At 39.0% G+C, this 14,234-nt stretch overlaps 1 protein-coding gene across 3 annotated transcripts in view; it reads left to right on the top strand.

The window, feature by feature from the left end:
- Positions 1 to 14,234, top strand: part of CPNE4 (copine 4) — a 670,646-nt gene that overhangs the window by 525,706 nt on the left and 130,706 nt on the right. For all 3 annotated transcript variants that reach the window (XM_025448963.3, XM_025448965.3, XM_049099801.1), the window contains one exon: positions 13,478 to 13,549. In XM_025448963.3, the coding sequence (XP_025304748.1) occupies positions 13,478 to 13,549 (72 nt within the window). The remainder of the gene's footprint in view (positions 1 to 13,477; positions 13,550 to 14,234) is intronic.

Raw genomic sequence — 14,234 nt, 5'->3', positions numbered from 1 at the left:
TAGTTTATACCCATTGCCAGGATTTAATTATTAACACTGTCCCCTTTCATTTTCAAATTGTCCAAGTTTAGGCAATATAGCTTTTGGTCCCTTCGTGATAATAAATCACCTCCGTAGCTAACATTTACTAAGTCCTAATCATGTATCAGGCATTTCTGAGCTTGGTGCTGATGACATTATCACCATCATCCTTATGGCTATCATCACTAGGCCAAGATTACATGTGTGTCATTAGGGCCAAAGTCAAGATGCAACAACAGGCATTTGGAGTCACATTCAGAGTATTCAGTGGTTCCCCCCAAGCCCCTAAAGTATACTACCTCTGGGCTTCCATTTGACAACTCAGGAAGAAAAAGGTCTATATCCCTTTACAGATCTCCCAAATCTTCCTACTGACTTTCTCACTAGTGGTCAGTTGCAAGGAAGAGACTGATATTCTGGGGGCCTTTTAATATCCCAGATACCAGGTTACATGAAGCCAGTATCTTCTCCATTTGTTAGATCAAGAACTCAGCTGTACAAGCTCAACTAATCCATCCAAGATCATGCTGACAGCAAGTTGTAGAGCTAAGATTCACACCTGAGTTGATCTGATTTCAGTACTTGCCTTCCCATTATACCATATTGCCTACTGCACCACATTCAATTTCTACAACCATTTGCAGATTGGAAAAAGTGAGGTAGCAATTCTCCCTAAATGCTATCATCGTTAGACTGCTAACCAAGGTCAAGAAGGAAGCAACCTTTTTCATGAGTTGTTAAATTGACTCCTTTATCTAAATAGTCTCTTTCTCCCAGCTCAGGGAGACCTGTGACATCCATCTGCAAATAGACACCCCACTAGTATTTCTCTGAAATATTCCTGGACCAAAGAGTCTGAGCAGCTTGTAGTGTTTAGGCTTCATCCTTCCCTTGGCATGGACCTATTGTTCATATACCAATTAAGGATAGCGACCAGATTTAAATAACTGGTATGCATTCATTCAGTGAATAATGCATTTAATGCTAGCAATAATAATTTAAAAGCTTATATACATTTATTCACTCATCCAAATAATTATGTATGAATTTATTCATTCATTTAATGGGCACCTATTACATGTCAGACACTCTTCTAAACACTAGGGCATCAGCCAAGAGCAAAGGGGATAAAGCCCTGTTCTCATGGAGTTTATCTATTCCTACATAATCTAATAGACAATGATAGTGCTATGAAGGGAACTCCAACAGGATAAAGAATAGAGAGTGGTAGGCAGGGGGCGGGTGCTAATTTAGATAGGAAAGTCAGGGAGGGCCCTTTCTGAGTAGAGACGAGAATGAAGTATGGGTACAAGCCATGTGAAGAAATACAGAAAAGAGTTTCAGGCAGAAAGCAGAGCAGCTGTTCTTACATTGTACTGCCAGACCTTATGCTGAAAACTTTGCATACATTATCTCCTTTAATCCTCACAAAAGCCCTGTGGGGAAAGTACCATTATTTCCTCATTTTCTGTTAGCCACTTGAACCTTCAAGTAACTTGCTTAAGTGCACACCATTTTTAAATGCAGGAGCCATGAGTTAAACCCAGACCTCCTGACTCCCAGACACCATCCCCACTGCAACTACTGAGCAATTGTACACCTTGGCCAGTCTGCAACACTTGCCTGTACTTTTTTTTTTTTTTAAGTAGGAGCTATGCCCAGTGTGGAGCCCAACACTGGGCTTGACCTCACAACCCTAAGATCAAGACCTAAGCTGAGATCAAGAGTCGGACTCTTAACAACTGAGCTACCCAGGAGCCCCTGCCTGCACTTTTGATGCAAGATTGAGAGAATGATCCCTAAGAAAGATGATACAAAGCTTGCATCATCCCTCTGATTCTGGTCCTTTGTAATGCTTTTGATTACAGAGGAGACCCAAGAAGGTTTGGAATGCTAGTAAGGAGCAAGTTAAGAATGCCTATGGGTCCACCACAACTGTGGGGAGTTTAAATCATTATGTCCCCGGGTACACCAGATATTGGACTGTGGCAACTTCTAGAGACTTTTGCTCCAGAGACCCTCCCTCAACTCTGTGGCAGGGCCCACATCTCAGGCTCTTCCAGACACGCAAGAACTTCTTCCACATAACTTCCCTGTAAAACAAGCAAGATTTTCCATCCCTCCACCTCATTATTTGTAAGGAGTGGCTTCATTGTTTCTCTGTATGTAAAGGCAATACAAGCCCATTTTAAAAACTATTCAGAAAAAGGGACACCTGGGTGGCTCAGCTGGTTAAGCACCTGCCTTCGGTTTGGATCATGATCACAGGATCCTGGGATGGAGCCTGCTTCTCCTTCTCTGCCATTCCCCCAACTTGTGCTCTCTGGCTCTATCTCTGTGTCAAATAAATAAATAAAAAGTTTTTAAAAATTAAAAAACCCCAACTATTCAGAAATACATAAAAATAATAAATAATAAAACCATCCTTCTTCACAACATGGAGAGATAGCTAGTAAACATTCTGGTTCATATTCTTCCAGATTTTTTCTATGTAAGCACATACATATAGTTCTTTTTTTAAATAACCATTTGGTCATTTATACATACCTTTTGTTGCTTGCTTTTTTCTCATAAAAATACATCATGAATGTCTTTCCATGTTAATGTATGTATTTCTACATTAACTGTTTTAAGGGCTACACAGTATTCCATGATAGCAAAAACCAGGTAAATCATGTAAAGTGTCCCATACAGTGGACACTATGACTGTTTGTAGTTTTCCACAATCATAAACAGCCCTTAAATAAGCATTGTGTTTTATATATCCTCATGCTCTCTGATACCGATTTTTTAAAAATAAATTAATAGCGGTGGAATATTCAGGCACACATTTTAAGGTCCTTGACACAAGGTGCCACATATGTGTATAGAAACATGGTAGCAACTGCCACTGCAGTTAAGGGAATGGAGCTGGACTAACTAGATTCAAATCCCAACTCTGCTGCTTTCTGGCTGTAGGACCTTGAACAAACTACCTAGCCTCTCTGTAGTGGGCCAGATGGTGGCCCCAAAAAAGGTAAGTCTACATCCTAACCCTATAATATGTGAATGTGACTTTATTTAAACAAAGAGTCTTTGCAGATCTAATTAAGTAAAGGATCTCAAGGTGAGATCATCCAGGAGTATCCAGGTAGGCTCTAAATCCAATAATAAGTGTCCTTGTAGAAAAGCACCAGAGGACAGACCCAGACGGGGAAGGAGAGTACCACATGAAGGAAATAGAGGGATGTAGCCACAAGTCAAGGAACAATGGCAGGTACCAGAAACTGGAAGAGACAAGCTTTGGAAATCTCCTTAAGAACTCCAGAGGGAATATGGCCACATGGCTTGATTTCAGACCTCTGCCCTCCAGAACCAGGAGATAATACATTTCTGTTGTTTTATGCCACCAAGTTTGTGGTAGTTTATTATGGCAGCACTAGCAAACTAATACACTCTCTATACCCAGTGTTCTCATCCATAAATGGGCATATGGTACTACTTCATAGGGCTGTCATGAGAAATAAATCAATACACATAAGGTAGTTTAGAGCAGTAGCTGGCACCTATTAAGTACTCTTGAAGCAGTATTTATTATGACTGTAATAGTTGTGTGACCTTAGTTATGTTTGATCCTCTGGTTCTTTCACCTGTTGAATAGTAATAAAAATACTCTGACAACCACAAAGTTGGAGTTTGCTTCTTTCACTTAGAAATGGTCAAAGAATTTCTCCAATCCTCTTCTGTCCCATGAACTACTAATTTGGTTGCAAACCTCATTGAAGACAAGTCACAGACTGCCAAATGTGGTGGTTGAAAAGGTGCCTGGTACCCTTGACTTGACAAAATGCTCTGTCCTGGGCACTGAGCTGCTTTGGAGAAGGCAGGTCTTTCTCTTTCTCTTGATTGCCGTGTAGTATGGCTGGGGGCTGGGGAGGGTGGCCTCTGAGCCAGGTCACTTGTGATGAGGAGGAGGCTTTACCCTCATCATCAGAGGCAAAGGTGGATAAGGAATACACAGCAGTCCTAAATCCCGCTCTGAAACTCTCTCTCCACTCCATCCCTTGCTAAAGAAGTCAGAGAAAGGGTAAAGCCTGTAATTACACTTGAAGTAATTAGAATCCTGCTTAATAGAAAGCTTAAGATGAGAAGCCCAAACCAGTAGATCACCCATTGCTCCTGTCATTCTGAATCATTCACCCCAGAGCTTTCCTTCTGTAGATCTCCCCTGGGGAAGCAAGGACTGTACTGAATTTACATAAAATGTATGCACACACGCATGTCACATGTCCTCTCCCCTGAATGGCTGATAAAGCTTCAGCATGTACCTTTCTTCGTTCCTACAACTTTGCCCATTAATGAAAGTCTAAATCATCAGAATAGATTAATTTAAAAGCCCTTTTCCAAATCTTTAAAATCTGATTGTATTGTAATAAAACTGTCTACATTCAATTCTCACTTTCTAGCCCAGTGCTTCTCAACTTTAATATGCATGCAAATCACCTGAGGATCTCATTGAAATTCACATTCTGATTCAGAATGTGTGGGGTAGGCCTTAGATTCTGCATTTCTGACAAATTCCCAGGCCATGTGGCTGCTGGTGTTGCTGGAAGGTGCTAGGTAGGTTAAGGTAGGGATGTCAAACATAAAGAGCCAAGGAGAAGCTCTTCTATGTCCCACAGGTGACCACTTGCCTCCTACACAGCAACTAATGAAAACTTCTAATGTAGGTCTTGAAAAATGAATACGATTTGCTAGCTGAGGAGAGAGGGTATGAGTCATCCTAGGCAGAGGGAATAGCATAAGGAAAAGCACACTTGTTGAAGGTTTTTTCATTTAGTGCATAGGAGAGGCCAAAGATCTCAGGAGTTACTCTGTTTGGACAAGATTGTGGGTCCTTTAGGTCAGCAGTGGGAACAAGACAACCAGGAAATGGAGGGAGAACAACAAGAGAAATCCCTTCTAGCATAATCTATATCTTGAGCAGGTCTGATTTCTACCAGCTGAAATGATATTGCCCAGAAGTCCTGGGGAGGAAAATGGATAGGTGGGGATTACCTAAAATGAGTCATCACTAAGGCATCATTGCATCCTTTCCTGAACTTTGAACCTGATCATGGGCTAACTCCATCCATTAGTTCTCTGTGTTTATAATTACAAATTGTCACAAACATGGTGGCTTACAATAGTACAATTATATTCTCTCACAGTTCTGGAGAGACAGAAGTCTGAAATCAAGGTGTCAGCAGAGTTATGTTCTTTCTGAAAGCTTTAGGGAAAAATCCATTCCTTGCCTTCCCCAACCTCTGGTGGCTGCCAGCATTCCTTAGCTTGTGGTCACATGACTCCAAATGTCCAGGGTCCAATGTCTAGTGTCTTCATATCTCTCCCCACTCCATCTTAATGGTTTTTTCTCTTCTGAGTGTGTGTTATCATATTCCCCATCCCCTGGTTCTCTCTTATAAGGACACTGGGATTGCATTAGGGTCCATCCACAATAATCTACCCATTTTAAGATCCTTAACTTAATTACAGCTATGAAGACTTTTTTTTTTTTTGCCATATAAGGTAATATACAGAGATATTAGGAATTAGGGTCTGAATATCTTTGGGGGGGTCATTTTTTAGCCTACCATAAGCCAAGAATGCTAAAGCACTTGGTGTCAGAGTGCAAAGCCATCAAGAGCCTAGTCTCTATAAATTAAAGGTCTTCTTTCTGTCTTCATACTCACCAGTCTCCTCATACTCATGCCCTTCTGACCTACAGTTCCTGCCACTCAGAGCATCATCCCTCCCCTCTTTGACTCTTCAGTTCTCTTCCAGAAGCTCTCAGGTCAGGAGTAGTTTCTTCAGAAATGCCTTACCTGACCTCCTGGATCAGGCCTGTCTTACTTCATGGCATGATTTTGCTACTCCTTGCAAATTTGTCATGTGTATTGTGTGGCTATTTCTGAGAGGGCAGTGCCCCTGCCTGCCTTGTGTCTTCACTATATTTTCAATGCCCATCACATAATATTCAACATATATTTATTCAATGAAGGAATGAATCCTGGCTTCAACTATTATGAGGTATGTGTATTTTAGCTTGTTAGAGCTGCCATAACAGAATACCACTGACTGGTGTCTTAAACAACAGACATTTATTTTACCATAATTCTGGAGACTGGCTTCCAAGATAAAGGTGACAGCAGGGTTGGTTTGTGGTGAGGCCTCTTTTGCTGACTTACAAGCAGTTGTGTTCTATGGCCTCACATAGCCTTTCTTCTGTGTACATATGCAGAGAGAGAAAGTTCTCCAATATATCTTCCTCTTCTTATAAGGACACTAGTGCTATGGGATTAGGGGAGCTCCCCCTAAATGAGGGGGGGCTCCACCCTCATCTAACCTTAATTATCCCTTTAAAGTCCCTACCTCCAAATACAAGCACTTTGTGGTTTAGGACTTGAACATATGAATTTTGAGAGGACACAATTTAGCCCATAACATTATGTGACCTTAGATAAAACTCCGTATTTTCTCCAAGCCTTGCCTCTGTCATTCCAATTGCTTGGGGGAAGAAAGAGTGTTGATCATTAAATGACAGCAAAGAGATAACATGTGTGAAGCACTCAACACGTTATCTAGCACAGAGGAAAAGTTTGGGTTGTCTTTCCCAGAAGCAGACAAAGACTCGAGAGCAAGTAGATTATTTGGGAGGTGAAGGAAAAATCAAAAGGAGAGTGGAGAAGTGACACAGGAAAGGAGAAGTAGCCAAAAGTAAAGGGTGCATTGTCTAACAAATCACCACTGGAACAACTAGAGCTTCATCCCAGATGGGAAACACAGTGCCTATGTAGAACAGATACCACAGAGTCACCCCCACCTCCCTGGGACAAAAGAACTGGGGGATTTCTGTACCAAAGTCCATCAGTCATTGGTTGACGTTCACTGCCAAGGGTATTAATCCTCCTCACTTTCAGCCTGCCGCACCTGTAGACAACAGGCAAGGATACCAAAAAAAATCTTTAGGCAAGGAGATGCCAATGCCAGTTGTGGGAAGTGCTGCCAGCTTTGCAGTAGTAAAGCCTGAGAGGATCTGGGCATGTCTTCTCTCTCTGCTAGTGAGCCATCAGGAAACTTTGGGTGTTTTCTGTAGTGGTGGTCATAGTAATTGCTAGTTTGCAAAACTAGAGATGCTCCTTGACTAAAGGTTGTGGTATCAGGCAAGTGTAAGAAATATTTCTTACCTGGATGTACTCAGGGGCATTTGAAAATAAAGCTTTGTTGATGTCCTGCAGTTGAGCTATCAAACTTTTTCTGATCCTGTGATTTCCAGACTTACTTCCACAGAGTTTTTTCTTGTTGTATGTACTTTCCTTTTAAGAAATAAAAGTTCTCTGATACATGCTTTGGAGGTAATCAATTCTGATTCAGACCAGAGATGTGACTGTCAAATACTGTAAGGAGGTTTCTCATCTGTTCACCACTATAGCCTCAGAACAGTGCCTGGCACAGGGAAGTTGTTCAGTAAATGTTTTTTGTTACAACAGAGTCTTAAAGAAATTTCAAAAGAGAATCTGAAGACATTTTCAGTAAAAGCAGTCTCACAAAAAATGACTATCTAGTCCCCAGAATTACTGTTTTATTTTTTTAAGACTTTATTTATTCATAAGAGACAGAGACAGAGAGAGGCAAAGGGAGAAGCAGGCTCCATACAGGGAGCCCCATGTGGGACTCAATCCCACGACTCCAGGATCACACCCTGAGCCAAAGGGAGGTTTAACCACTAAGCCACCCAGGCATCCCAGAATGACTGTTTTAAAAGACTTTGAAAGAAAGTTCAGTTGAATGTACACTTGTTGAAATATTGGCCAAAGTACTTTTTATTCTCCTGGCTTTGTTACTGTTCACCCAAATGAAACAGTGGACTTTCCTGAAAAAATGAGGACCCATGCTGTTAGAATATTTTCCACTTCACAAGGAAAGAAGCACTTCCTCCCCTGATCCATCTGTAAATGCAGAGCACACATGGCACTGATGTCCTTCTGGTCCAACTTTGCTAAAAAGAATGTTTCAACTTCTATTTCCTCCCCCTATACTTCACCTTTTTGTTGAATGGTAAGGTTTGCAATTATGACCCCACTGTAGGGTGGAAAAGAATCAAATTAGAGAGCTTCTATCTTTAGTCTAAAATGAGTTCCGGTAGGCAGCATATAGAGGATTCTTGTTTTTTTATCCATTCTGTCATCCTCTGTCTTTTGATTGGAGTGCTTAGTACACTTATATTCCAAGTAATTAATGATAGAGATGTACTTATTGCCACTTTATTACTTGTTTTGTTAGTTGTTTCTGAAGATTTACTGATTCTTGTCTTTCTCTCTTCCATGTTTTGCTGCTTTTTTTTAATGATATACTTGGATTTCTTTCTCTTTATTCTTTGCATATTTATTATGGTTTTTATTGTTTATTTATGGTTTTATTGTATTGTTTATATATTGTTACCATTATGTTTGTATATAACTTCTTCTGCATATAGCAGTCTATATTAGGTTAATGGTCATTAAAGTTTGATCCCATTCTTTCTCCACTCCTCTTCATATTTTAGATACGATTTATTATATTTTATATCCTTTTGGTGAGTTCCTTAACTGATTTTTTTACAGAAATATTCATTTTTACTGCTTTTGTGTTTCCTTCCTTGATACTGTATCTTTTTTCTCTTCTTTCCACTCTTTAATATTTCTTGTAGGGCTGGGTTAATGGTCATAAACTCCTTTAGTTTTTGTTTTTCTGGGAAACTCTTTATTTCTCCTTCTATACTATATAGCCTTAATGAATAGAATATTCTTGGCTGCAGTTTTTTCCCATTCATCATTTTGAATATATCATGCCACTCTCTTCTAGCTTGCAAAGTTTCTGTTGAAAAATATTCCACTAGCCTTATGGATTTTCCCCTTGTAAGTTACTGACTTCTTTGGTCTTGCTGCCTCTATATTTTTTCTTTATCACTATATTTTGCAAATTTAATTTCAATATGTCTTCATGTGGGTCTGCTTTTGTTGATTTTTGTGGGAGTTCTCTATGCCTCTTGGATCTGGATAGCTGTTTCCTTCCCCAGATTAGGAAAGTTTTCAGCTATTGTTTCTTCAAATATATTTTCTGCCTCCTTTTCTCTCTCTTCTTCTTTTGGGAGTCCTATAATATGAATGTTATTACCTTTGCTGGAGTCACTGAATTCTCTCTAAGCTTGTTCTCATTTTGTATAATTCTTTTCTCTCTCTTGTTCAACCTGATTATTTCCATTACTCTCTCTTCTAGGTCATTAATTCATCCCTCTGCTTCTTCCATCCTGCTGTTCCTTCCATCAAGCATGTTTTCAATTCATTCAGTGAGCCCTTTATCTCTGCTATGTTATTTCTTATCACGGTAGTAAGGGCCTCCCTCAGGTCTTCCACTCTTTTCTCAAGTCCAGTGAGTAATCCTTATGATCTATGGATTTAAATTCTCTGTCGGGCATATTACTTAAATTAGAGGACTTCTAACAAGTATATCCTCTTGCCAGGCAGAGCTGGCTGTTTTTTGGCCTCAAATGTCCTCTGACAAGATCTAAGGCCTTTATGAGCCTGATGCAGTCACCTCAGCTGCAAGAGAGCCTACATGAGAAGTGGGATTTGCAACAAATAGCCTTTTCTCTATAAATCACTGACACAGCTGGCCATCCCCACCACTTTTGCACAACAGTCCTAAGAATGGCAAGATCATTGTTTGTCGATCTTTATTACAATGAAAGCCTTGAAACCCTAATTATTACTCATTCTTTGGAGATGAGGGGCTGGGGGCTATAAAATAAGTTTGTTTGATTGCCTCCTTGAGTAGCCATTTTATACCCAAATGCATGAAGGAATATTTCTAGGGAGATTGATTATCTTCTTAGCATGAACAAAAGTCAGGAGCTGGAACACAATAGCATTCTCTTCACACACAACAAATGGGAATGTTGGCATTTCTAGATAAGAGTGAGGAAAGAGAATGTGACTATTGGAGTGCTTGTAAGTTAAGTCTCCCTTGGTCTTGCTTGAAGAATGAAAATGTGGATCTTGGAAGACACAGTCTGTAAAGACAGTGTACCCATACCCACACCTAGTAATCCAATGAGTGGGTTTTCACAATGCTGAGAGCATTGTTGGGGTCACTTGGAGTCATAAGGGTAGGATACCAAAATGAATGAAATAGTGACTATGGACGGAAGTATTTTGGAGGCCAAATTTACTTGGGAAATAGAGTATTTGCCTTTCTTTACTTTAGCTAGATGTTGGCCTGGTTGCTACTTACCAGTGACCCTTGTTTTGTCATTTATTCATGTGTTTATCCTATTCCTCCTTGCTGAAAACCCCCTGGAGAGAAACTGTAAAGTGTTCCTAATGTCCCTTTGCTCCTTGTTTCCTGTGTTTCTTCTGGGTTTTGGTTCATCTCAAGTTCAAAAATGATGTCTACATTTTTCTAAGAAATGGTAGCCTTTCTAAAACCAGTGATAATCTGTGAATGGGGAGGGAGTGGGGATAATGATTCTGACTACAGAAGAATTACTGGAACTTTCTTAATGAGTAGGGTGGGAAAATAGGGTGGGAAAATATGAGGAATTTAAATTCAGAAGTAATTATAGGAAGGAATGTCAATTCCTTTATCATCTGAAATGTTTTCATGTAATTTTATTGATAGCCAGCTGTGAATTTTAAAAAGCCAACAACTATGTTCTTAATCATTATGCTATACTGCCCTTAACCAAAGCCAGTGTCTTCAGAATTCTCCATTCTTGAGGTTTAACTTAATCATTTCTTTAAAAAATTAAAAAAAAATTTTTTTTTGTTTTTTAACTTAATCATTTCTTTACAATCTTCTTCATGTTTACATATTGAGGGTTAGGCACACAAACATGAGATCCAGGGCTTGAAAGCAAACACAGAATGCAAATCCAGCAGTGAAAATTTTCTGAATCTGTTTCATGAGAGCCAGTCAAATGAAGCTAGAGATCAATTTATGGAGTCTGACCCTTGTTCAAATCTCTGCCACACTATCTTTTAGCCCTGTGGCTTTGGAAAAGTTACTTAAACTCTCTGTGCCCTATTTTTGTCACCTATAAAAGAAAATTAATAATACCAAATTTGGGGGGAAATAAAATTAACATTAAAGTGACCACTAAAACAACAACGTTATTCAATTTCTCATTTCTTTCAGATTCTATTCTCTCTACCTTACTTTATAGCTAGACTTAGTGAAAGAATTGTCTTCATGTGTTTGCTCCATTTCCTTCCCTCTTTCTCTCCTCTTCAGCCTACTCCAGTCTGTTTTCTGCCCAAACCTGAATACATATTCTTTGCTCCCCAAATTTAATGTCCTCGTCTAGTGTCCCTTATTTCAATGAATGGCACAACCACTTAATCCAATGATGCATTTATCATTTATCATACCTCCCTCTTTCTTCATATTCAGTCCATTTCCAAATTCCTCCCTCTTCTCTCCATTTCCATGACCACCACCATCTCTTGCCTGGAATACTGCAAAAGATTCTGAAATGGTCTACTCATCCATCCCACCATCAATCCATTTATTGTTCTCATCACAGCTAATGCATCTCTCTTTTGTGATGAGTTATATTTGTTTATTTGTCTTATCTCTGCCACTAGAATGTAAGTTCCTTGAGGTCAAATATTGCATCTGACTTTTCTTACCGCTATTCTTAGGGCCTAGCACCAAGGCTGGCATATAGTGAAAGCTAAGTAAATATTTTGGGAATATGTACTCCTTAAATGGGAGTTCCCATTGCATCATTACCATCATCATCATCATCATCATCATCATCATCATTAGTAACCAGGTGATTTCTTACAGAAATACTCTTTTCTCTTCATATTGCCAATTGAGAATCAGGATCTTTAAATCTGCTTGGCTTAGGAAAGTTCTGTGAACTTTTTGCATTAGACACTAGTACACTCTTAGTATTTTCATTGCTCTAACACGGACACAAAAAGATATAAGGATATCAGAGAATGGATTTGTCTCCCTACATTTTACAGTGATTTCTTTTCCCATTCTGTAAGTAATATGTATATTTTTACCTATTGCTACATAAAAAAATTATTCTTAAACTTGACAGCTTTAAAAAACCCAGCATTTATGATCTCACAGAACCAGAAGATAGGGTGGCTCTGTCCTTTGGATCAGGGTCTCTCACAAGGCTGCTGTCAAGGTGAAGTTATCTAAGAGCTCAACTTGGGAGAAGACCAGTTTCCAAACTCATCATGGGCCTGTTGACAGTCCTCTGGTTCTCACTGGCTGTTGGCTGGAGACATCAATTCCTTGCCATCTGAGCTACTCTGTAGGGCTACGTACAACATTGCAACTTGTTTCCCTCAGTGCAAGGGCTCTGAGAGAGAAGAATAAGAAATGATGATAAGAAAAAAAAAAAGAAAAGAAAGAAAAGAAAAGAAAAGAAAGAAAAAAGAAAAGAAAAGAAAAGAAAAGAAAAGAAAAGAAAAGAAAAGAAAAGAAAAGAAAAGAAAATCAAGAAGAAAGTCAGATTCATTTTGTAACCTAATCTCAAAAAGAATACCATCACTTTTCTGGTATTCTATTTATTAGAGGCAAGTTATTAGATCCATCCCACACTCAAGGAGAGAGAATTGCACAATGGCATGAATAGGACCATTGAGAGCCATCTTAGAGAGAAGCTGTCTATTGCAAGGTGTGACTTTGTTCTCCCTCAGCAAGAGCACAGCTGTCATTTGATTCTTTTAAGCCTTTTCTCCTTTGAGAATTATGGGCTGCATCACCATCAGGACCTCAATGCCTTGCCATACATTTCCTTCAAAAAAAGGAAAAAAGAGGGTGTGGGCCAAGTTCTGTTTAGAATAGCTCCCAATATAATAGCAACTTTAGTTGTCATTGCATGTTGTGCATTGACACTGAATCATGAAAAGGACCTCAATTACTCCTTTTGGCTTGTCTGGGCATCAGTTTCTTAATGTTTGACTTTAAAGCTTCCTAATGACTATATTAAAAATAGAACCCTAGAGATTATAGATATAGAAGTGTATATTTAGACCTTGGGTTTCTTTTCCTCCCTGTAGCCTATCCCCCACATTGCACAGAGGTTTTAGTGCCATTTGGGATCATTTTGAAATTTTATCTGTTTTATTATAATATACCTGTTCAACATTTCCCATATAACTTTGTTGTAATACTTCAGATTAAGCCACCTGCTAATTGACTGAATCATCTGTAATTTCTCATGCCTTCACTCTTTTATATCACATACTGTAAGAAAAAAGAAGATAATAACTTATATTTAGGAGAGGTTCATGGAGAAACTCTAGAAAATAAGTAGACATAGTTTTACAATTTCAAGTAGAGTTGTGAATGTAGTTTAAAAAGGAAAAATTAAAAAGTAGACCTACAATCATATAACTAATATCTCCATCTTTTATTTCCTTTTATGTAGATCGTTTCCCAGAGAAAACTGTCTAAATCCTTGTTGAAGCATGGGAACACAGCAGGGAAGTCCTCCATCACGGTAAGTCCTCCATTAGCAGCCCTCTGTCCAGGTGCCCAGATGGAGTGGTTGGACTGAACTTGCCAATGGGAAGCAGACCCTCTGACTATTGGGAGTTGATACCACAACTGCTCAGCTTTCCAAAGTACTTCTCTCCTTTTTGTTTCTTTTTCCTTCTTATCTATTTTTCTTTCTTTTTCCTTTTTGCCAATATAATTTTGATCCTTCTACCCCTAGGAAAAAGGGATAGAAAAAGCATTTGAAAGTGAGGCTATTCACTTCTACTAAGCATGTCTGCAATTAATAAATGTTTTAGTGGGGGACAAAGATGGAGTTGTCGAGAACAAAAAGAATATGGAATTGTCTGGGGTTCTCAAATCATCAAACTACCTATCCTTGCCTTTTTTTTTTTTTTTTGAGAATTAAAAATATGCACTAAAAGCAATTAGTTCAAGATTTGTTTTCTAAGGACCAGAAAGCTCACCATTTAGCTCTCCTCTTTGTTATGTTATTGTATTTGGTAGCCAGTAGCCACATGTGATTATTTCAACTTAAATAAAATTATTCAAAGTTAAATAAAAGAAAATATTCATACCGTACACTAACCATATATCACGTGTTCAGTAGTTACATGTGGCTGTGAATATGGGGAGGGAAACAGAAATCCAGATTCAATTGGCACAGAGATCCCCCCCAACAAACTCAA

Source organism: Canis lupus, chromosome 23 (assembly GCF_003254725.2).
Source record: "Canis lupus dingo isolate Sandy chromosome 23, ASM325472v2, whole genome shotgun sequence".
NCBI lineage: Eukaryota > Metazoa > Chordata > Mammalia > Carnivora > Canidae > Canis > Canis lupus.
Note: the sequence above shows the minus strand (reverse complement) of the source record. Positions and strands in the feature narration are given on the sequence as shown.